At 41.5% G+C, this 25501-nt stretch overlaps 1 protein-coding gene across 2 annotated transcripts in view; it reads right to left on the bottom strand.

Moving 5' to 3' along the window:
- nkain2 (sodium/potassium transporting ATPase interacting 2) overlaps positions 1-25501 on the bottom strand; it is a 62314-nt gene that overhangs the window by 17838 nt on the left and 18975 nt on the right. For both annotated transcript variants that reach the window (XM_070925810.1, XM_070925811.1), the window contains exons 2-3: positions 11189-11326; positions 10436-10516 (exon numbers count right to left, since the gene is read on the bottom strand). In XM_070925810.1, the coding sequence (XP_070781911.1) occupies positions 10436-10516; positions 11189-11326 (219 nt within the window). The remainder of the gene's footprint in view (positions 1-10435; positions 10517-11188; positions 11327-25501) is intronic.

The following is a 25501-nucleotide window of genomic DNA, read 5'->3' as shown; positions in this document are numbered from 1 at the left end:
GCTGTAGCCAGGAGTTAGCTAGCTTAGCATAAAGACTGGAAGCAACAAAATCCCTTTGTGTTGTTTTTACACATAATGTTGCGTATTAAACAAACAAGAAATAACCTGTTAATTAGTGAGTTTAAGAGGTGTTGGTAGATGGCATTTATTACCTTTGGACAGAGCCAGGCTAGCTGTTTTCCCCTGCTTACAGTCTTTATACTAAGCTAAGCTAAGTTACCGTCTCCTGGATGTAGCTCCAACTCTCAGCAAGAAATCAAATAAGGGTATTTCCCAAAATGTCGAACTGTTGCTTTAAATTCCTTTGTACCTGTACTGAAGCTATGTCAACAGGATGTCATGTTGCCTATGTGGTTTCACTCAGCCACACCAATATGAAACATACCACATCTAACAACAAAAAGAGACCTAGAAAGGCAAGCTAGACTTTTCTGTTTTCCTTTTTCCACTCAGCTGTGTCTGACGATCCTGTGCCTGTGCATGAGTTCAGCGCGGTTACGAGGTCTATAATAAAGCTTGGAACCAGACTAGTACTAATAATAAAAGACGGTATTATCTCCTTTCTATTCATCCAGCAGCAGTGAGGCGCAGCAGCAAGCCTCTACCACCACAGATGGAAAAAAAAACTCTAATATTAAAAAACACATCTGAAATTAAGCCTATTTTTCCAAAGTGAGCCAAGTAGCAGTGTTTGGAGATGGTGCTTTTTCAATAACAAATTATCCAAATATGAACAGTTTTAATGTTCACAACCTGCACAAATAATTTGGAGGCAAAACTCAAATTATTCCAAACTCACCAGTGGAATACAATTAAACTGCAGCTGTGTACTGGCAGTGATGTATTGATTTTATATGGTGGAATTTATTTAGCATTGCAGCATTTAACCCACCAGGATGATGAAGCCATAGCTCCAAAATAATCTCGAGATATTAATCTGTCTGGTGATGAATGGGCTGTGTGGCTTCCAACCTCAAACAACAAATATTGGCTAGACTTGTATTAGTATATCTAACTATGTGTGTGTGTGTGTGTGTGTGTGTGTGTGTGTTAGGTACATGTGTGCGAGCTCCTTGCTAAGCGCCATTTCTGACTGTTTGTCTCAAGTCTCTCTACATCTTTCCTCCCCTCTCTCTGTGTCTCTCACCTCTCTCTCTCCTGTTATACCCCCTCTTTCTCTCCCTCACCCACCCCCACACACACACACACAGTCTATAATTTCGAGTGTGCTAGTTGAGGATCATGCACTCATGCTCTCAGGTCTTTGTCTCTGACTGTGGGCTAGTGCCGCTTCAATGAACCACATCTGTTTCCTCTGCCTTTCTCTCCACCTCTTCCTCTCCTTCTGTCTTCACCCTCCCTCTCTCTCTCTCTCTCTCTCTCTCTCTCTCTCAATTTCCCCTCAATTTCCCATTTTCCTTTGTCTTCCATGCCCAAGAGATGGAGGGATGGAGGGGGGAAAGGAGCAGTGAAAATGGTATTTTCTCTGATGGTCTGAGTCAATGAGGAAGGAGTAATGCCCTTACTTAAACTTAAAAGTCAAAATAAAAACCAGATAATCTGGCAAAAAAAGTGTGTTTCCAACAAAAAAAGATAATGCTATAAACCCTGGCAGAATAAGAAAAAGGGGTGCTTGGAAATGAATAATTTAGCGACATGGTGTCCAATTCTGATCGAAGCAGATGTGAAGTAAACAAAACCTGTTTTTCATAATCTACTAAAGCTGTTTTTCAGGATATGCATATGTTCAGTCCACTCTCTGGACTCTGTCTGAATATTACCAAATGTGTCGATTCACTTGTTCTAAATTAATAAAAAAATACAGACCTTAAGTAACAACAATTAAGGCAACTTTAAAGGACTGAGATAATTCAATTTTTTAGACTCCAGACCCACATATAGCATGGATGGATGGATGGATGGAAAGAGGGCATAAGGGAGGGAGTGCCAGTTTTTCCCCATGAGTGCTTCAGCATCTGCTCCCTGGACACAAACACAAACACACACCTTGTAACACATACGGACTTGCACATAATCTAACACCTTTTCACATACTTGAAACACACAATACGAGCTCCAGCAGTCATGTAGTGAAGCAGACAGTATGACATTCTCATGGACGACAGCAGTCAGATATTCAGCCCGAAAGATCAGCAGATCATCAAACTAAAAGGCAGAAAATCAGGGAGGGGACAATATTAGCTTTATTCTCCCTAAAGTCAATTTTTCACTCTATTTAACTTAACCTCTACCTGTGGCTCAATCCCCTTTTTTCTATAATTTTCTCTCTCTCTGCTGTCCCTCTGTATGTCACTCTGTAACTGTGTTATTTCACACCAATATCATCAGTCACGGTGCATCTCCCTACATTGTTTTGCTGTGATTTCCCATGGGTGTTAGATGAGGCCTTAACCCATAACGCCTAAAGCACTTCTCTCCTATCAGATTGGTTGGGGGTATTAGGGAATTGTTTGTGTGTGTGTATGTGCAGGGGGGGTGGGTAGAGATGTGGCCCGTTCCAGATCCTAACCCTGACCTTAACCACTCCAAACCTCATTACCATCTCTAAGCAAATGCCTCAACATAACCATTTTAACCCCTTCAACCTTTCAGATTGGTGGGCCAATTATACTTGTACCCCAGGTGGGGTCCACAATTTCATAAAGGAGAGAGAGGGGGGGGGATTCAAGCTTTCAATGGGTTAATTGGTTTTTTGAAAACCAACTAGCCACACCTTATGCAATAAGTCAGAAGTCTAGTAAATCATTGTTTAAATTAACAATGGATAAAAGACTACGTGTTATGATGATGAACACAAAGAGAATTATCACCCAACTCTACAGTGCCCTCAGCTAAATGGAGCATTTTAGTGTCTTTTAGCTCAAGGTTTTGTTTTTTTCAGCTCGCAACTTGACTGTTTTGGTTCATTCTGGGCAGCTGTTTTCAGCCAAAATGCTCTGATAAACCGACGGTATGCTACCTGCCCAGCACCGAATGACACAGTTAGTGACTAGCTGGTGAACATATTGGAGCATTTAGCAGCTTAAGAGCCAGACAATTCAACCGGGAGTTGGTGGAAACCAAAACAGAGCTAATAGGAGAGTGAATATTGGACTTACATTCGTTGGTTGGCCACAGCTTCTAATGAATGCTAATGTTGCTCTGTGTCTTCCAACAGTAAGATGATCTGTTGTAAACATTCATTTAAACGTGTTGTACTTGCTGTGGTAGTGCAATGCTGCCTGACTGCAATGTCGCAATGTTGCCACATTCCCAGGTTTCAACAATTACTTTTATGAGTAAAATACTATCATAACCGACAGAAATTATGGCCCAAGTTTTAATACATCGGAAATGTCCTTTATTGTTTAAATCAAAAGACATTCCTCAGGACTTGCTCAGTTCTGAGGAAACTAATTTGACCAAACCTTTAAGAAACACATGTTACAGTAAAGAGGTTTAAAGTACAGGCAGTTTTGCAGTTTCCTCTAGTACGTACAATAAAACATTACTGCTAAAACCAGCCAGGGTAAATTCATTACAATCAGGGCTTGAAATTAACACCAGCCACCATCCAAACCCTGGAACGTGTTTGACTGCGGCAGGCAAGTCAATCAAATCCATTATCTATTGCAGCATACAGCCAATCTGTGTTCAATCAGCTTCTTCTACTCTAACAAGTAAAAACAAACTCTCGTCGTTGCACATGAAACTATACAGTAACAACGAATAATCAAATCGAATCACTAGTAATAATAGCTCGGAGCTCAAATTATACAAATTGGCTGGTGGGAATGTCCCACTAGAGATGTGTTGATGAAAAAAGGCAATTTCATGCTATGATTTCAACAAATGCATCCATTGATCAAACACAGCCAGGGTTGATGCATTTACTCAGTGAATCAGGGTGGATGTTTTAACTAGAACGTCTATGATTAAATGTGTGGGATCCTCTCATTCATCGTCTCAATCGGCGGTGCAGACTGAATACTGAGGGGAGTAAAATTAAGTGACTATTAGCATTCAAACTGGCCCCAGCAATCTGTTTTTTCACTTTCTTCGGGGATGAATTGGGTGGTTTTCAATTTGATTTACTGTCATATTTCTTCTACAATTCATCCCGCGGTAAAAAGCTCGCCCTGCTCTGACAACAGCAGCTATTGATGTTGATGTGAAATTGATATGAAAGGGATATATTAGATATATATTCGATTTTTTTTCTGTTAGATAAGCTATCCTATCTTACTAAGAGCTTTTGTTGCTCTAACTTTCACTGTGTTCCTACTTGTGTCCCCTCTCTTCTCTCTTTCTTCTCTTGAAAGGGACACTGATTCACATGTGGCTTCATCTCATCACACGTCATCTTCTATAGCTCCTATCATACCTTCGCCTGTCCAAACCTCTCCGTCTCTCTGTCCGCCCCTGATACCTCGCTTCTCTACCCCCAATCTTTCACTCTTCTTTAGTTTCTCTTTCTCTTCTCTCCATCTTTCACTTTTCTCTCTCATCTTACCACTTTCCCCGCGGCCACTCCTCCCTCTCTCTTGTCACCACTCCATTGTGTGTGTTTGCAGACCGAAATTAGACGCCTAGATGGATATGGGATTCAAAATGGCACTGTTTTGAAATTGTTTGCATTTTGTATGTGCACACATGCAAGTGTGTGTCCCTCATGTTTTCGTCTGACTGATATAGTGAATGACAGGTTCTCCCTCTACTGGCAGAGCAAACAGACACAAGCACATGCACACTTTCACACATACAGTATGCAAAAAAGCATGCGATATAACCCTCCCACACAACACTCCTCAGTAAATGACTGGCGTATGTGTGTATCTATGCGTCTGTATCTGTGTGTCATCTGACGCCCAGAGGGTGGCTGCATCTCTTATATGACACAGTGGACTACTGACAGTTAGCTGTCTAAGTGTGTGTGTGTGTGTGTGTGTGTGTGTGTGTGTGTGAGAGAGAGAGAGGGAGTTGAATATGCAAGTGTGTGTTTGCAGCATGGTGACAGTTCTCTCTCCACAGGCTCCTCTCCAAATCTGTCAGAGATGCCACATCAGAAATCTTTTTAAAGATTAATTTTATGGCATTGCTGCAATATTAGATAGTGCAGCAGCGAGTGACAGGAGGGATGGGAGTGTGACAGACTGATATATGGTATGAATCTCAGGCTTAAACTCAAATTACTGTCAAGACAGGATGTACACCTTATCTTGCCTCTGGGGCTCTACAGGGGCCTTATGGAAGGCAAAGATACAATTTAGATAGGACGTTCCATCAAACACAAACGGTTGAGAAGGCAATTTACCAATCAGTATTTAAACCTCTTATTACCAAACATTACAGCCTCACAGGTTTCAGCTTCATTGCTGATCAGACCAAATAAGCAATCCTACAGGTGCTATGCTTGAAATAAACTAGTTTGCACAACGTGTAGTCTGAACACGTCTGAAAGCAAAAGTGTTCATAGCTGCTCCGAATGTTCATACTCGAATGTGGAGCGACAAGCCTGCCGTAATAGAGAGGGACGAGACACAATAGTCATTCAAATGTGAATAATGGCACACTTTTCTGAAAGGCATTCATTGTGTTGCACTTGGTTGTGCACACAAAAAGTGATGAAAAAAATAAGTGCTTGAGAGAGATGTTCACATCCCGCCAGCTTTCACACCTGGACAATAGCTGCGTGATGTGGGCATGATTTTTAGATTGTGGGTTCCAGAAAGTCACAAAAATTGTTGAAGAGACAACGCAAGCAACTGTTATGCGAGTACTTTGTGTTTACAGGGAATATTAAAAATATATCCACTTGGCAGCAGATGAGGGCGGAAACCGGAATATCTTAATTGAGAACTTCAAAGTTGGCTAAACAATCGAGGAGGTTGCTATATTGTTCATGTTAAGACCATGGCCCTCATGAGTCCCCCAACTTTATGGAAGTGCAATACTAAATCACTGGAATACCCCTTTAAATTCTTGCCAAAGTCAAGAATGACCTGTCAAGCTAAGTCAACATGAATGAGAAATCTTGGTGGACATTCAGACTGAAAATAGCATTGCATTATTGCAAGAGGCTGCATTAGTGTGGGCGCGTTGCTTCAGGTATCGGTGAGACAATGAATACGATCCAGTAACAGATCCATCCAATCCATAGGATAGTGGCAATCATTTTATCTTAGTAAAAATACAGCGTAATCCATGTCAGATGATGATGCTGCATTTTATTTTGCCGGAGCCCTATGCGTTTGTACCCCTGCTGCATCAATGCAGTTCATTCAAATGAATGAGGGGGCTGCTCACAATCATAGAAAGTTTGAACACCTACACTCCCATTGGAACTGAGCAAACTGAATCTGCTGAAGAGAACTGTGTGATATGGTCAAAAGCTCTAGAACAAGAGTGTTAGTGGACATTAAGTTGAGATTGTTTTGTCAACTGCTGTTTCCAAAGTCAAGCTCAAACTGTCATGCTCAAAATAATGGATGAATTAAAAAAAAGGGAGTTATATCCAACTTTGAGTTACAGCCCTACTATATGCGTGGGGCAACGTCAGTGACTCATCACTGACATGCAACATGCTCCTCACAATGTCCTGTTATCTCTAACGCTAATGATGTCTCATCGAAGCCACTGTCTGTTTGTCCATCTGGCCGCCTGACTTCAGGACTTCAAACAGAGCTGACTCTGACACATTCCACCTCCACGCTATCTCTCCCACCTTTCCACTCAGTGTCTGGGGTTTACTTTCCTTATCAAGAAAGAAATGTCATATGCGTTTGTCGAACTTCGCACCTCTACAGCCCTAATCTTTCTGACTTTCTCGCACTATGCCACAAAACACCAGGAGTATTTGCAGCTCACCTGCTGAACATCAAATTGTCTGCGAGGAGTGTTCAGCACACTTAAACTGACACATTGCACAACAAACATGTCTGTCTCTTTCTGGAATTGAATGGATTTGTTTTCTATTCTTTAATACAACAACCAAATGTATGGAAATTTTCTTTCATTCATTCACTTACCTCCCTGACAGTCTGATCAGTGTTCTCATAAACTCACACTGCTGGCACTGAGGCTGCACATATCATGTCTATTCATGGATAAAACAGGGTGTTGGCACTGGAAAATGACATCAAAGCTACAGTACAAAACCAAGAGTCAGTGATAACACGGCATAAATCAAAGCGAGGCTGATTCTCTGCCTCTTTCATGCACAGAAAGATGTCAGATCTCTGTAATGAAGAAAAATGGAGTCTGTCGCGATCACTTTTGTCCTGTGACCCCAAACTAATGGCCTGAGTGTATAAAGTAATGTATTAAATTGGCACTCGGTACTGGCCAAATACATAAAGCCCTGCACTATGAATTGCTATTGACCATAAATAGCAGTGCCGTCTTGACAGGGACACATTTCCTCAAGTCTTGACATTGGAAATAGAGAGGAAGGGAGTGAATGAAAAGGAGGCAAGGAGGTGAAGAAGAGCGAGACGGAAGAGGAGCCCGGGACAGATTCACATGGCACTTTGCAAAACAACATGAAAAAGACTTGATTATAGGGTGAGCAGAGGGAGAGGAGGGATGAATTACGTGGAGATGAAGAGAGCGAGGCACAGGAGGAGGGAGAAAGAGAGACCAAGAAAGAGGGAAGCTTCATCAGAAAGCAATGGAGATGGAGATTAAGAGATTTTCATTTACATCACAGTATTCTTGAAGCACAGAGCACGCTATCATTACCCTTATCACATACCAGCGAGTTATTATGATCCAGTTCGCTCATTGAGTAGGATGCATAAAAAAGAGGCGAGGCTAAGCAGGAAAAAATTGTCACTATGGTATATACTCATCTTGCTCTTTGATTTCTATCTATACCATGTACTTTTGATCTTTTATTACCCATATCTAAACCTGTGGTATCTATTTTTACTGGGCTGTCATGACGTTAGAATTCAACTTTTAACCTATTTGGCCGCTGTCTATAGTACAGCGTTAATTTTGATTCAGTTTTAGTTTGATTCTACCAAAAGGAGACTTATTTGGGTGGCAGGGGACACTGTTGTTACTAAGCATGATTCAACAGATGCATGCAGATCTTTGAACACAAATTTTGCATTAAAACAGTTATTTGTTCATGTCATCATACAAAATTTCATACAAAAGTTAGTTAATTAATACTTTTCATCATAGTTTTTGACACAATTAACGCTGCAGTAGTAAAATGATGCTCTTCGTTTCAGCAGCCTTTGTTGTTCTCCGAACAGAGCGTAAATCTGGTTTCATCATATTTTGGGGAGTTTCTTTGTTCTGACCTGAGTGGCAACAATCACAGACATAGCCATGCTTGTTTTACATGTGGTCCAGTGTAATAATAGCCCTCAGGTCAGTAAATAAGCCCTGGAACGGTGGGTGATGGATTCATATCTCACATAACAGCTGGTGAATGCATGCAGTGGGGGAAAGCAGCTCCCCTCGCCCTCAATAACTGGGTCAAGGTTGATGCGCCCTTGAGCGAGGCGCTGTTCTGGTCATAAAAACAAGCTGTTCAGCGTCTGGTTCGAGTTTGCTTCTCTCTGATTGGTCCACAGGTAATTGATATAGGTGTCCCTGATTAACTAGCTGTTTCACCCTCATTATGAACCAGATGTGATGATTTTGGTTTTTGAAGGGCCTTTTTTTAATAAAATATTAGGAATTAGAAATATTAGACTCGTATAATTTGATAATAGAATATAAATGATACATTTGGTGACATAATTCATTCTATTCTCTTCAATTAACCTTTGAACCACTACTGCACAGCTTTTCCAGATGTTTCTAGATTGCTCTCTAGCCTTCCAAAATGGCGACAGGCTTGTATTTTCAGTGTGATAACGACAAAACCCAAGCAGCAGTTCTCTGTCCTCGCAGCTGTAGTGGTTGTTGTAACTGTTAAAACTAGGCCCCAGGGACAGTGAGAGGTGTACATATCATTAAAATCAGAGATCAATGAAGCTGCAGGTTTCTAGAAAGAGGGTGGGGGGATGTTATACGACTGTTGACTCACTGTAAAACTTCTGGCCATAGTTTGGATGGCAACAAAACTTAACTAGGCTCACAGTGTGTGTGTGTGTGTGTGTGTGTGTGTGTGTGTGTGTGGGCAGAGCAGACAAACTTAGGATGCGTGTATCTAACAGTGAGTGAGTACCAGAGGGAACAGGAAAACTCACGGCAAAGAATATGCGGCAATTACTCTTCAGTCCAAACTAACTAAACAAACTAATTATGATCGAAAAGCTGGAAATACCAATAAGATGGTGATCAGGATAGATGATATGTGCTGCCATAAGCCCATGCTGCAATTTCTGTGCGATTTATTAAACTGGTAGCGGCCATGTTACATAACCGTCCAATAGAACGAGTAATTTAGAGCAAATTGTGGTGGGGAAACTACAATTTTTTTCAACACCACACCACAGAGCGTAATCAGCCATAATCAGCACTCCCATCAACTGATTTCTTCTGTTTATGGAAGTGCTGATTGGCCCTAATTAATTGTCCAAGTTGATTATCTGTATTTAAAATCGACTAACTGTACAGCAGAAACACCAAACTTTTTGCAAAGTGAGCCTGAAAAGACTTGAACAACCTCAACTCATGGCTCATATGTACATCAATGTGTAATTGCAAAGATCTGGCTTTTATTATACACACACATCATCACGAATCACGTGGTGAGAATTATACCCTGTTTACACTAAGCTACTTGATGTGACTTGGGTGAATTGGGCTATAAATGCGAACAAGACACATGAGTGGACACGCCAGGATATTTTCACATTCTAGCCAGATGTTGAGAAGGAGTACCTTAGCTTACATACCTAATCTTTACTCTTCTCAAGTGTAACTGTGTCAGTGAGCAGTCTGTGGAAGCAGCCACTGACAGGGTCTTGCCCTCGTGATTATGGAAGCTGAATTTACACTAAAATTACACTGAAATGACGTGACCCTTCCTGTCAGAAGAGACAGGAAGAAAGCCGTCTCAGCGATTTCAGCACTTGCGGACAAAGCGGGGACATCGTTCCTCAGCCGATTATCACACAGTAAGGTGTGTCTGATGACTACACGACACTTTCAACTCTCGATTGTAGAGTAAAGCTACAGAGCGGCACTTCTTTTAATTCACAAATGATCTTTGCCGAGTACAGACACTGGCTTACAGAGAGCATATCAAAAAGAAAACAGTCTGGCTTCAGAGAGCAGGGATCGTGTAGGCAAGAGAACGTGTAAGCGAGTGCATGTTTCTTTCAGGGGAGTCTTCCATGGGTTTGTGTTGTTCTTCTTGTGCCTTAGAGATCCATGCAAACTGCAGCAACAAAAGTATTAGTGAAGTGACAGAACACATTAGAAGACTTGAAGGGATGCAAGGAATAATCCAAGAAACTAGTTTTCTTACTCTGGACAGATCTCCAACCTCCAGGTAAAAACAGATGATGAAAACATTCCAGGTCATCCACACGACCAGCCAGGCGGCATACTGCAGGGAAACATGGAGGGGGAGAAGAAAGTGAGAGGCAGACAAGATCTGACAGGCCTTTGCTGGTAAATTAAAAACGCATGTTCACGTCTTGCATTTGGAGCAAGTGAGATGGAGAGAAAAGGGGGGGGGGCTTCACTTTTGATGTTGTTAAGATGCAGAGACACAAAAACAACTGCGAAGAGTGCAACCAATCACCTGAATCAAACCAGACAGGGAGAGAGAATAGATAGCAGGGCTGCGCGTGTGTATGTGTGTAAAAAAAGATATATAAGCAAGAAAGAATAAATGAATGATGGAAGCAGGGCAGAATTTAAAAGCTTAGGTCAAACTTTCATTCCCTTTCATTATTACAATCTTCTCACTTAATTTTCTCTGTGTGTGTTCAATTCAATTTTATTTATTTTCATAGTGCCAAATCATAAAAGAAGTTATCTCAGGGCACTTTCCATATAGAGCAGGTCTATACCGCACTCTTTATAATATTAGTCGCGACGGTGGAAAGGAAAAAGCAGCTTTTAACAGGCAGAAACCTCAAACAGAACCGGGCTCTGAGTGGTCATCTGCCTCGACTGGTTGGGTTGAACCCTACAAATTACAAACTGACTTCTATTGTTTCCAGTGTGTGTGTGTGTGTGTGTGTTTGAGTGTGTGTGAGTGTGTAAAACCCACCCCAGTGACGTATCTCGGCCTGAACTGAATCGTGCCAAACAGGCCCAGGATGACGATGATGATGTGGAGGAAGTTGGTCAGGATGGGAGCCCACTGGTAGCCCAGGAAATCTATCACCTGACGCTCCAACACACTGACCTGAGAGGAGGAGGAGGAGGAAGAAGAAGAGGAGAGGAGATTAGAGGCAAACAACAACAAATCAACAACAGCAAGTTGTGTTTTCTACAAAACATTTGACAGTTGTCAGAAAAGCCTCATAGAAAGCAGGTGGAATAAAAAAGGACAAAGGTGAATGTTTTAAAGAGGAAAGCCATCAGCGTCGTTCTCCTGTTAACTTGCAAAAACAGTTCTTTCTCATATATGATTGTTCACGGATTATTTTCAATTGTTGGTTGGACAAAACAAGCTATTTGAAGATGTCGCCTTGAGAAAATAATCCCATGATTACTCAATAATGAAAAGCAATGGCTGATCAAAATGAAAATTTTAGTATTACTTCACTGTTTTAGTCAATTTGTTGATCGGTCTTCAGAGTCATGGAAAACTAAAAATATGTTTACTTTTGTGTTTTGTTATGAGGAATAACAAAACACCTCATATTCACCTCATATTCAGCCTATTTGGGATTTCTGGAAAACTCCTGATTAGAATTTGAATGCTGGTCGAGTCCACTCCTTAATGATGGACTTGCTAAAAGGTCTGCAGGGTTAAAGAGGATGTATTTACAATTAGCGCTCTTATCATAATGAAATAATCCGTAATCAGTTATCTATGCATTACTGATAGGCTCCCAAGGCTGAATGCGTGTGTATAGTGTGTGTGTGTATGGTGTGTGTGTGTGTGTGTGTGTGTGTGTGTTTGTGTGCTGTAGGTTTATTATCATTCAGTCACTGGAGCCTCATGCTGAGATAGTTAATGAAGTCAGCACAGCGTACGATATGGCACTGCTAAATATATTAACACATACACACACACACACACACACACACTCTCACACACAGGGAGAGAGAGAGGAGGAAGAGGAAGCAGGAGACAAAGGAGGAGGTACATGAAGAAAAGAAAAAAAGAAAGAAAGAAAAGCATACCATTATTAGCTTCATTTAGTCCAAAAAGAGACTGACGTTCACTGTTCTACACTATCAACTAGAAGTGTTTAAACACCAACAGCTTACATATCATTATTTTCCTTTATTCTCACACACACACAGACACTTCTGGATCCCTGAGCTTAGAGTGCCCTAATGTGAGACCATATGGCAACACTACAGCCTTTCACAGCCAAATAGCAGGTACACACACACAGGCACACACGTAAAGACAAACACTGGATAACACACATATAAACTGTAACCTTGTATGAACTACACCGATCCCACATTAGCTTTAACTATGAGAATATTTATTGAATGTGAGAGTTACACAAAAAGGAAGGTGTATAAATGAATAGTGTGGTGTGCTGACATATGTGCACCCACCCGTGTGTGTGTGTGTGTGTGTGTGTGTGTGTGTGTGTGTGTGTATTTCCATGTCAGGGCAGGTCTGCTGTGCTTGCACTTGACAGCACCTGCTGTTATTGGACACACTGGGCTCAGCTGGCACCACAATGTGTGTGTGTGTGTGTGTGTGTGTGTGTGTGTGTGTGTGTGTGTGTGTGAGAGTGTGTGTGTGAGAGAGAGAGAGAGAGAGAGAGAGAGAGAGAGAGAGAGAGAGAGAGAGAGAGAGACATTGTTTCTTTGTGTCCATGCCTTTATGTGCAGGACAGCCTCCAACTCTCTGTCCCTGAGTTTCTTTGTGTATCGGCTTCATTTTATTCTGTAAAAGTGTGTCCTCTCATTGACAATTATATAGTGCTGCAATTGTGCCTCTCTCACAAACACACACACACACACCTCATACAGAGGCCATTATAAGAAGTCAGAGGCCTCCCAGCCCATTACTGAGGCCCCTGGGGGCCCCTCTTTCATCACCAATAATATAAACAGTCTTCACTCCAGCTGGGACTCACACACACTCCCCAAAAAACACACAATAAATCACACACAAACACAAGTGGCGAAGAGAAAATGTGATAGCAGGGATAAAGAATTTGTTTTACACTATAGGCAACAACCATATTGATTTCTCTTGGTTATTAAAACCCACATCCTTAAGGGTCAGTCAGCAAAAAAATAACCTTGTTTTTGCTGGTGTTTATTGTTCTAAGCCGGGTTAATATAGAAGCCTATAAAGAGCAATATTCAAAACCAGACCATCTGTTCATTTGCACCGCACTCATCTCTTGATGTGAAATTCTCATTACATGGCTCAGCTGCAAAACAACTAGCTTCAGCTGCCTCAGTACATCACTCTTTATAATTAAGTCACCGAGTTCTCCTGACACACAAAAGACAAAGCATGCATATAGCCCCCACTGCAATAATCCCAGCATCCTTTGCATGTGTCAAATGACAGAAGCTTCAGATAAGGTGTGAACTCGCCTGGCCTTTCAACAACTATGACTCTTGGGGGGGGGGGGGGGGGGGGGGGGCTGCAGAGAGCAGCACAGTCGCTAGTTTTGTGATATGTGCAGCTGATGAAAGCTTCTGCGTTGTACAGGTGGAGCTTCAAGCTGGCTAGCCGGGTCCTTTGGGATCTGCTGCGACAGGCTTTGATGCTGCCGACAGAGATGTTTCATTTCAGTTCTGCTGCTTAAAGCAGAAGAACAGGGGCATGCTTACATTCAGCTTGTTTATCTAGGTATATACTGCACGTCCACCCGTGGACACAGCACATTAGTCTCGATATGTGTTGATTCTGCAGAGACAATTATTTGGAGTTAAGACTTAAATATTAACTTAAGGGTTTTGTCCCATTTGAAGCTGATATGGCTCTGCAGTGGCTGGCCATCTATAGAGCTAAATAAAAACACGTCTGCTATGAATATATTTAATGCCTCTATGAATACATGTACTGTACAGCATGTATCTTTGTGTGTGTGTGTGTGTGTGTGTGTGTGTGTGTGTATGCTTCACAAAGCATGGAAAAGCAGCCTCCTGTCAATCCATCTAATGCCAGCACAAAATCCCTCAGGGACCAAGAATGTTCCATCTACTGTTTTGTTAGCATGGACTGATGCTCGTGCTCTTGTTAGCATGAGTTTCCCAAATGCAGTGGTTAACTGAGAGCCTGACTAAAGAGCTACAGTGCATCCATCACTGTCCTGTTGTCTATCTATTCTTACTGTATACTGTCTCCCCCATACAATATGGCCCAAATTATTTAGTTTTGTAGTGGCACTGCTTAAAAAAACCGACTGTCAAAGGACGAAATAACAGTGATTTGCCTGTTGCCATGGGTTTTAGGTAGGGCTGAACGATTAATCGCTTTTATACATTTTATACAAAAATCGTGGTTTCAAAGAGAAAATCCTGGAAAGACCTCAAAAACAAACAACTGTATTATTTTACATTAATTGTTTAAATTTGTCGTCTTTTACCTGATGTCAGCACGAAGTGTTTCCTTTTGGATAAATAAATGAAAGTTGAAAATGAAAAGCAAGGTTAAAAATGCATTTATGGAGGTGGATGAAGGATTTCTAAAATGTGTGTTTGTGTTTCACCCAGCACACAGGTCGCAGACATGTAGCTGAAGTGATTGAGAAAGACACACACACTGCTTAGGGAATAGAGTAAAGGGAGAGCAGGGAGAGGAAGAGGAGAAAGCAGAGAGAGAGAGAGAGAGAGAGAGTCTTCAGTAAGTTTGGGAAAGATTTTGGTCTATTTGATAATGAATGATAGAATGATATCAAGGAATTATTATTACTCCAGACAGGGAGACAGCTGCACTGTGTGACCATTATGAGACACTGCAGAGCGATAAAAGTGTCTTTTATCTTAAAGAGAAGAAGAGAAGAGAGAACAGAAGACAGAGAATAAGACGGTGAGGGACAAAGAGACAGGCCAAGAGATCTGATGAGAGGGCCCGAAGAGATGGAGAGGTGATTAAGATCCGACAGACTGAGGAAAGAGGAAGGGATGAGAGAGAGGCAGTGGGTGAGAGAAATGAAAATGTCTCATCTTCTGTCCCTCAATTCCTCCATCCTTACCTTCTTCCCTCTCCATGCTCACTCTTTCTTCTCTCTGCTAATCTTCTCTCATCTTCTCATTTCCTCCCTACCTCTTTCTTCTTTCCTGTTCTCATCACCAACCCCCTCCTCTCTTTCCTCTCTTCTCCTCTCCTACATATTTAATATGCATTCATCTGCTACCAGATCTGATGTGTCATAAAACAACAAATTACCTCATCTGCCTCCCCCCTCTTTTCCCTCCATTGCTCCGTCTCTTTCCTCCATTACCGCACTACCTTCTCCACCTTCCGTCTTCTCTTCATGCAGCGTTTCCTTCTCTTGCTCTCCTTCCTTCCCCTCCCTGCATCCTCCACTCCGCCGGCCTGTTATCTCTCCCTCCCTCGCTCGCCTCCTCCCTTTCCTCAATCTCATCCTTCCCTCCCTCGTTCCCTCGGCGCTTTGGCTGAGAGTTTTCGCTTGGTTCTGTGACCTTTAAAAAACTGCTGATCAAATTCTGCTGCTCATCCCATTATAGACGACAGAGAGAAGAGGGAGGGGAAAGTGGGGAGGGAGATGGGGTCAGACGGGGTAGGAGAGTGAGAAGAAGCTGGAGAAAGAGATGGTAGAGGAGGGGAGGTATGGGAAGCAGCAGGGATGGAGAGGAGAGAAAAGTGAGAAAATGTCCAACAAACACTTTATGAGTCAGAAAGGGAGCATCATGACTGAGTAGCAACAAATCAGAAACGGTAAATTTCCTTTTTTTTTCTTTCATTCTGAAAATTCTTTCTGTCCCTGTATTCATCGTAAACTTTATTCTCCTAATAAAACTCAGAAGCAATCGTGGTTTACTGTTAACTTAATTAAGGCCGCCTGCCTGCACGTATCCCACTGTGTACAGCAAAAAGCAATCTCCTATTGATTCGGTTCACACAACGATCAATTCATCTCCATTGGAGGCTATTAGGGACCATTTGTGGCTACTTAGGGCTCGGAGAGAGAGGAAAGACGGCGGGGGAAGATGGGGCGAGCAAAGTGAGAGGGGAAAAAGAAAAAAAGGATGTAGAGAAAAGGAAAAGGAAGGGAGAGCGAAGAGATGGGAGTAAATGGTGGAGAAGGAAAGAGAGGTAGAGGATGGGCGGAGATGGAAAGAAACAACGATGATCATGGGTGAAAATCTTTCCATTAAATATCCAATTTCCCCACTCAGGCCCACTCATTGTCATCACAACTTTTCAGTCATATCTGTAATAGCCATAATGTCCTAGTCACTCAGCTATAGACTGCACACAACTCCAACTGAGAATCACGTAAATTAACATTACAGGGTGGCCATTAGGCTGGTATACTTAAGGCTGTGGTCATAAACCTAATAACAGTGCTTTTATGGGAATAGGCTCTGATAACATACCTGTGACTCATACAGCCGATGTGTTACCTTTGCATGAGTTAACTGAACTTTCCTGAGAGTTGTGCTAAGCTCCTTCTGAGCCCCGGGGTGTACCTTTCAAATTTCCTCATCTTATGGCTGGTGAAGGAGATTATCAAGATACTCTGGGAGATACGGCTTAATTTCAGTCCTGTGCTAGCATTTCATCATGTGGCTCTACATGCTGGGGTTTGAAAACAGACTCTGGGAAAGTACCAAAGTTTCTAGGATGGAACTAAGATTTGTGTCAGAATCTATCTAAGTTTGCATATTCACAAAACATACCCCAGAATTTCATTTTGTCAGAATAAAAAGTCAAAGTCTAAAGCTTTAACACTATTAAATGAATAATTTGACAGGATCAATACCACTCTCGCATCTATTAAATATGAAGGTACAGCCAGCAGCCGGTTAGCTTAACAGCAAACTGTAGTTTGTACACTTTGTTTTTTGTTTTTGCACGCATTAAATAATTGAGATATAATATGTTTTTAGTGAGCTTTAGGAGGTGCTGGTAAGCAGATTTTGTAACATGGGGACAGTGCCAGGCTAGCTGTTTCCCCGTTTCCAGTCTTTGTGCTAAGCTAACAGGCTGCTAGCGGTAGCCATTTATTAACAGACAAATATGAGAGTTGTATTAATCTTTTCTCTCCACCAGAGAGCGAATAAGCATATTTCCCAAAATTAGACTTCCAAAGTTTAGGAGCTCTTAGAGAGTAGATCTCTAATATAGACAGGTGCCTGACCATGAGGGGCTCTAAAACAAAACTTTGCTCCTAATCCATCCGTTGTAATTCCAGTGCCAATATCTGAAATGAAAATATTGGCCCAACAAATCAGTCTGACCTAACACAGCTCATGGATCCCTGTCCAGATTATACGCATTCGTTTAATCTGTTTTGTACTTTTGTTGGCCCATCATAATATCAGTTTTTATATATCTGTCTGCCATGGCTGTCAACAGATGGAAAGAGAGGATGGAGGCAGTGTTAGCCAGTTAGCAACACCCTGTAAGTACCCTGACGTGTCATGTGGAACAACCAAGATGGATCAAGATGGCAGTGTGTTAATGAAAGCTGTGCTGTAGAGGAGCACTCGTAGGCTGTCATTATGGTCACTCATCTCTACACTACAGCTCTAGACAGGCTACTTAGAACTGTGATGAGCAACTGCTGGCCCACAGGCAAAATCCAGTTTCTCGCCTAATTTGCAATAATAAACCCCAGCACCTGAACAAATTCGAACTGCAATTTAGTTCCCATGGATGTCTGACATATTTAAACGGAATGTCATTGGAAAGACAGACAGATAGACCTTACGTAAATCTTATTTCTGCAGCTTAACTAGAAATACCAGAGAAGGAATAACCATTTTCTGTTACTATCTGCTTCTCTTCTTCTGTCTTTTGTCCTTTTGTTGTTTTTATTCTCGTCTTAGAACATCACTGATGAAGTGCGTCAATGCTGGAATACATTCAGGTTCTTGCTCACTTGAAAGTATTAGAGCACCGTGGTGCCACATGTTGAGAAGTTGTTTCGGCCCAGCAGTCAAGATGAAGATGTTTCAAGGTAGACAACATGATTTCACCTATTAACGCAATGGGCTGTGCCGTGTTCGGACCATTGACTTAAAAGATGAAGTTACTATGGATAAAAGCCATTAAATAAATGGCATTTCTTATGTATTGCTGGTCCTATGGTTTGTTAAACACTATTGGGTTTTGAAGGTCATCAAGATAACTGCATCTTTGTATGATAGTAAAGAAGGGTTAGCCTTGTAACAATAATAATAACTCAACTAACATTTCAACATATAGTAGTTCCTATTTTTGTGACATTGCCTTTAATACCAATAACACACCATTTTGCCAACGTTCCCTCTATTTGTGCCTCTCAGCCTCTTCCCTCTGTCCCTTTCTCCCGCCACAAGCACCATGGATCCATTTCACATCTCCTTGTGAATTAACTAGAGTGATTAATATTCCTATGAAACATTTCTTTATGTTAACGTGGCATTTAAATGTCAGAAACACCGGCTAATCAGTTTGGTATTTCAACAGATCTTCCCTCTCTGTCTGTGACTGTCCACCCCTCTGTCTCTATCTATTTCTGTCGTTGCTCTTTTGTTTTGTCAGCTGGATGCCACTCTCTCTTTGCCTGCAAACAATGATGACAAAAAGTCAGGCTTGAAATCTGTTTCTGTAACTGTAAATTCTGGTGTTGTCATTCTTTCTTTTCTTTCTTTGTTTAACTACCCAGAATTTGATTTTGATTTTGAATGATATTGGATACATTTTTTTAAAAGTATAATTGAACTGAATAATAGGTGACAAAGATAGTGATTTGGACTTGAAATTTGAATTGATAATGGTACTGCAGCTATTGTGCAGGTTTTTCCATTTTTCAAAAGAGGATAACGTCTAGAACTCAGGCCTCTGGGTGGGTGTTCCTCATGGCAGCTGTTGACTGAAGTTGTTAACTTCTATGGTGCCCTGTAACCTACGAACATTGATACAAGGAAAATAAATAAAACCAAGGATATCCACTATATAGCGCAACACCAAGCAAAATCAGTAGTAAGGTTCATTCACCCAATCAAACGAGTCAAAGAAGATCTGAGTATAACCTCAGACTGTCAAACTGTGAGGCACAATTGACGGCACGTCCCCATCCCAAACACAGACGGAGGGTGGGTTATTTATAGCAGTGGCATCTGAATGGCGCATACACAACAATACATCCACATGCATTCAAGTCTACACAAAGCCAAATACACACCGTTAAGCGCACACACAAAACAAAAGCCAACATGGATACATACACACACACACGGCTGGAGGACATTCTCTCTGCAGACTATCAATCAGATATCATTAGACTACCTCAAACAAGAACCTGTGTGTGTGTTTGAGTGTGTATGACAGTGTGAGTGTTGAACTGTGTGTTGGCCCTGGGCTGGTACTGAGCTGAATGTGTCATTATTAATAATTGCAGGTTGCGGCAGAAGCAATTTACAGTTATTTACCATGATTGATCGACTGATTATGATTAATATAATAGACATAATCCGAAGAAATGCACCTGTCTTTCTTTTTCTACCTCTTCCCTTCCCTCTTTCCCCTCTTCTATTTCGTTGTCTCCCTCGCCTGGTCACCCTTCCTCTGATGCTCTCTCTGCCTTATTAATCAAACAATGTACCAGCAAATGTAATGTCTTTGATGGAAAGCTTGTCCATCTGTTTGTCTCCCCGCTGCTGCCTTTGAAAGCCTTCTCTTCCTCTATCTGTCTGTCAGATTGCCGTTATTTTTTGTCTGATCCGGCCAGACCAAAGAAACGCTGACATTATCAGAGGAAGGCAGAAAAGAGTGAAATGCTTGGATTTGTCTTGATATGTTTTATCTGCTCTGCTGCTTTGATCTAAACTGGACAGATTTGGACAAACAGAGCTGAAAAAAAACATTCAGATTAGATAACTTGTACAGACATGCATGTTTCCAAATTATAGTGCTGAGACATGATTCAGAACTCCATGATAAAACCTTGTCATGCCCCGTGGTTGTACATGTGAACTGTATACTGCTTCCTCTGCTTATTGCCTTTTCCCTACTTCTTTATCTTCCAACCCTCCCAGTGGCTCTCCCTTTCTCCTCTCCTCGCTCTTTTTTCTTTCCTTTATCAAAAACCTGTCTCCTCTGTCTTGCTTTTTGCGCATCAGTTTTTCTTTCTCTTCTTTCTCCCTCCTTCCTTTTCGTCTTTCCTCCTCCCTTTCTCCTCAATCATTTCCTTCTTCCTTTTCTATTTCTATCAGCCTTTCTCTCTCTCTGTTTCCTTCTTGCCTCCGCTTCCATTATCTCTCCTTCCTCCTCTCTCCTCCTCTCACCCCACGCCTCCGTCCTTCCCTCCCTCTCTTAATCGGTTTGTGTGTTACTATTCACCACACACACACACACACACACACACTCACACACACACAGAGTAGCATCCCTCCTCAGTCCTCAGTCAGTTTGTAAATGAATTATCAGCCCACCAGTGGTTTTCGGTGCGTACACTCTTATATCTTAATGGACGATCTATGCAGGCAGTGCTTTTATGAGGATAAAATGTGTGTGTGTGTGTCTGTGTGTGTGTTTGTGTGTGTGTGTGTGTGTGTGTGTGTTGGTTAGAATGAGGGGGGTTCAACTGCTGCATGATAAATAGGATGTATTAGGAGGCACCTCTATCGTACCCAGGGGCTCTCGTTGTGTGTGTGTGTGTGTGTGTGAAAAGTCTGTGTGTTCGTTCATGTCTGCATGTTTAATACGCGTGCTTCATTGCACGAGCCTGGATTTTGTCAGATTTATACGAGTGCATGAACAATGTAATGGCAGCGCATGTGGTGTGTGTGTGTGTAGTGTATTTAGTATTTTAAGTGTGTGTGTGTGCGTGAGAGGAGTAGCGGGATATGTAGAGTGGAAATGACACCAGACAAACCCACAGATGGACGCCCAGCGGGCTAAGAAACATTAAGGCTGCACAAACACATTAACACACAAACACACATTAACACACTCTCTCTCTCACACACACACACACACAGAATGGTAAGTAGATGTTGGCCTCTCCCTCTCTCTGAACAATCTCATGGGAACTGAATGAAATCAACCACATCATTGGTGGTTGCGGTGTGTGCATGTGTGTTTATATACACGTGTAGAACAGAGGAATACAAGTGAGAGTGTGTTGCATCATTTTTGGTAAAAAAGCATTTGAGTCAATAAATAATGTGAAACCTGAAAGGGTGTGTGATTCACATGGTAGATTACTGTATCTGAGAACTGGCCGCAGCATGAAAACAGCCAGGTAGACTTTCTAAAGGCAAGCTGTTCCCCGAAATGTTTCAGCTCCTTCAGTAAGTCAGGAGACAATAACATCAGTGTGGTTTATTGTGTCTGGGTCGCGGGCCAAGACTAAATTAACTTTGTGTCCCGGCTTGAATGGGAGACATGAAACGAACCTGTGGTGTCCCAGCTGACAATGAACTGCCGGCCAACTTTGTCACCTTATTTAAATGAGCTTCATTGTGCTCACAGCGCTCATAGCATCAATGGGTGCCGGGCGCTTTATTCCCTCCTGCTCACTGTTATGAAGCAGAAAATGTGGCCATATTTCCATAATATTACTCTGGGCGCTGTCACTGAGGCCACATTGCTGATCGCCCATTCATTGTCAGTGGAGCACATCCAGCCAGCAGTTACTCCTGGTGCATGTGGACACGGAGGCTCGTCTGTGTGTTTACTGTACAAAAACGCCCACAAGCAGATTGCACTTGAGCCATTTATGATGCCATAAATCTGGATGCGGCTGCAGCTTTTCCATCAGCGGGCTACCTGCTACTACGACAGGCCAATCAGGCAGCGTTTTCCAATAAGGCCAAACATGTTGTCAGTTCAGGGCAGAGCTGGGTTAGCCTGGTTTCCAAACTGGGTTATGTCTACAAATCCTTAACTTACCTGTGATTTTTTTTTTTATACATCGTTGCTGGCATAGCTTCATAGAAACTGATTCATGTGTAGGACAAAATAGGGCTGCAGGTGCTTACTGAGTCATAACAAGAAGAAATCAGAGCAGGAGCTTTGATCAATAAACTGATATTTCATATTAGGGCTGTAACTAGCCATTATTTGTTTTATTGATGTATTCTGTCGGTTAACTGTTTGATTTACTGAATAGTTGTTTGGTCTATAAAATGCCAAACATCACAGTTTCCAGAGCCCAAGGTGATGTCTTTCCATAGCTTGTTTTGTCTCCAACATTTTTGCTTAATAAATTACTTAAACAAATGCATTTATCAATATTGTTGCAGATTACTTTTCTGTCAGTTGACTAACCGATTAAATTACTGTTTCAGCCCTATTTTACATTAAACCCAGTGAATAAGTTACTGCCTATAATTAGCATGTGTGTGTATATGTGTATGATGCCAGAGTTGCTACCTGCTATTTGTGTGGTCCTCTAAATGCTCTTCTGTAATGTGATTTATCAACCAATTCAATCCATCAAGTGTGTATGTGTGTGCGTGTGTGTGTGTGTGTGTATGTGTTTCAACATCTGTACATCTTCCTTGATGCCAACTAGCCACTCCAACTGTCACACTACTTAAAGATATTGCTCGAGCTTCAGCATTGTCTGCCTGCACTAAACAATGTCTCTACTGATTTTTTTCCCTCTCTACACAGATAAAAAGAAAAAGGGGAGAGGATGAGTGTGTGTTCTCGTGTGTATTTGTGTCTCTACATGTTTGTTTTTCATTAACCTAATAGCATGACAAGGGAGTCAGCACTTCAGTTTAGTGGCCATTTGGGATAAGAACTGTGGGAATGTTGTCGTGGTAAACTTCACTGATTTAAAATGAATGTAATTATCATTATTCCTAATGGCATTTATGTTTCAGTTTTTCAGGGATTATTTTGGTATCATCTTTGGTGCTAACCTCCCACTGATGTCTTGGCCATCATACTGATCACTGTGCCTGCTAACTGCTCAGTTTCCACTATTAATAACCATAATTAGATTGAATCGCTAATGTCTACTATCACTCAGCAGTAGAGCAGGACGTTTATTAAATGAAAATGTCATTAAGCCTAAATGGTATGGAACATGGAAGTGAGAGTTGTAATAAGCTCAGAGGAAATATTCAAGTTCTCCAGCAGACTGTTGGGTTAGTATTTCCTGCTCTGTAAAAATGTAAATCCTGCAGCCATTATACTGTACAAACACATCCCAGGTATTCTAAGTTTAACTTGATACTACTGACTGATAGCCACATGAATAAAATTCAAACAGGATACATTCTATGCATACATGCAGTGATGATGGGTGGGTTTTGTCTTGTTAAGCTATAAAATATGGGTCCAAGAGTTGTCCCAGACCGATGGTTCTTGTCAGATAAACTCTGCAGTGCAACGCTGAAATGGTCCCCAAATCACTAATGATCCATATTTGGAAGATAACTCTGCAGCAAAGCAAACTGTAGCAAAGTTAATTCGGTATTGATATTAAGGTGCGGTGTGGGGCTCTCCTTTGGTGCTTGGAAAGTTTCAAAGATGTAGTTTCTTTTCCTGAAAATTGGAAGCTAAAAACTGAGGAAAGCAATTCTGTAGAGCCGGTCGAGCACTGCCGCACTGAGGCTGTTAACAGTAAATAATAAAAGAACCAGCAGATTGTAAAATGTTTCTCTCCCCAATATGCAAATGCATGGCTTCCTGTGCACCAACAACACCCCATGCTACTGGCCAACTGTAAAGACTGACATGCTGTGCTTATGGGTGGATTGAGCCCCAAACTATCATTAGCTTTACTAACAATATAAAGAATTATGAAGAACTTTGACCTAAAATAGTCTATTTAGTATGATCACTTTGTTCATGATGATATCTAAGCAACAACAGCACACTTGCTCTACCCAGTGATGTGGCCTAGATGAATATAAGAGTTGTTGGATGAAGGAATGGTCACACCAGCATTTAAAATGGTGAAAGATTTCAGTTTATTCTAATGGAGTCACTGTGGTTTGTTGTCAGTTAGTTGTCAGTTAGTCACTTGCAGGTAAATCTGTGCAATTTTTTTGTGTCTAATGCAACTTTGGCTGACTGGCATCTGCAAATTTACTCTGTTGACCAATAACAAACAGTGACCTTTGAGGAGACGGAGAGCCGGTGAGTCTAAAATTGAGCTATGGACGCTATCGCAGCTTATCTTTCACTTTCATTTAACTTCCTCCGTCGGAGTATTAACTGCTGGGTGAAATGCACTTATTGTAAGGCACTTGGATAAAAGCATCAGCTAAATCTATAATGTAATAATGTAAATCCCCCCCAAAACCACTGGTAGCTGTGGTGCTGGTTTCAACCTGCATCAGAGGAAAAACTCTGTTATTTGGCATCAGTTAGAGATTCTAACATCTTCCACATTCACACACCTGAAGGCAGCCTGAATTTGTGCTGCACACACACAGACATATACAGACCTAATGATGATTCATTCCTCACAATCACGTTGAGGGTCACAATCTGCATTTTTAATAAAACGAAAAGGCCGTTTTGAGTGTTTGTAAAAACACAACCCAGTAATTTTGCCGTTCTTATATTCAAGGAGACAGCTGTAATGACACACAAGAACAATGTGAGTATGACTTTACAAAAATGTGGACCTTGAATTATTAAATATGCAAAACAGTATCTCGAATGAATTAAATTCAAGACAAACTCTCAATAAAATTGAACTTCAACTTAATTATAGTCACTGTAAGTGAGCAGAGACCTGTCATGTTTAAATCGCCACATGACAACTTTTCTCTCTTCGTTCTTGTGGGAAACTAAGCAAGTAAGTCCGTGCCAGTATACAATAATTAACAGAGATATTTACTGTGTATTTACGACAGAATCAATCTGTAGACACACTGAGCGTTTAGATTGAGAGTGTTAAGGCATCTACACTTCTTCAGGAGGTTTCTGTAATTGGAAAGGACCACTGCAAGGATGTTTATGCTTGAGGGAAATTATTTAAAATACCTGCCTTATACTTCAGGTGTTAGCCTGGAGTTTTTCTGTGTCACTTCTAATGCTTAATGCTGGTGGTTTTAATGTGACAGCAATGCTTCACAGAACGACACATAGAAGCGTTTTCCGACCAGATGCTCCTGGGTGGTTTGGGTTAGAACTACTTCTTCATTAAGGTTAAGAGACCTTTGTTGCCATGGTTACAATATATATAATAAACTCTTGGTTAAAGTCAGTGAATGACCACATGGTCGTGGCAATGGTTAAAAGAAACCAACTCGCGTTCTTGTGTGTTCGCGTCCTCCC

The sequence above is a fragment of the Enoplosus armatus genome, chromosome 19 (genome assembly GCF_043641665.1).
Source record: "Enoplosus armatus isolate fEnoArm2 chromosome 19, fEnoArm2.hap1, whole genome shotgun sequence".
NCBI classification, from domain to species: Eukaryota; Metazoa; Chordata; class Actinopteri; order Centrarchiformes; family Enoplosidae; genus Enoplosus; species Enoplosus armatus.
The sequence above is the reverse complement of the archived record's forward strand: the minus strand, read 5'-3'. Positions and strand labels throughout refer to the sequence as shown.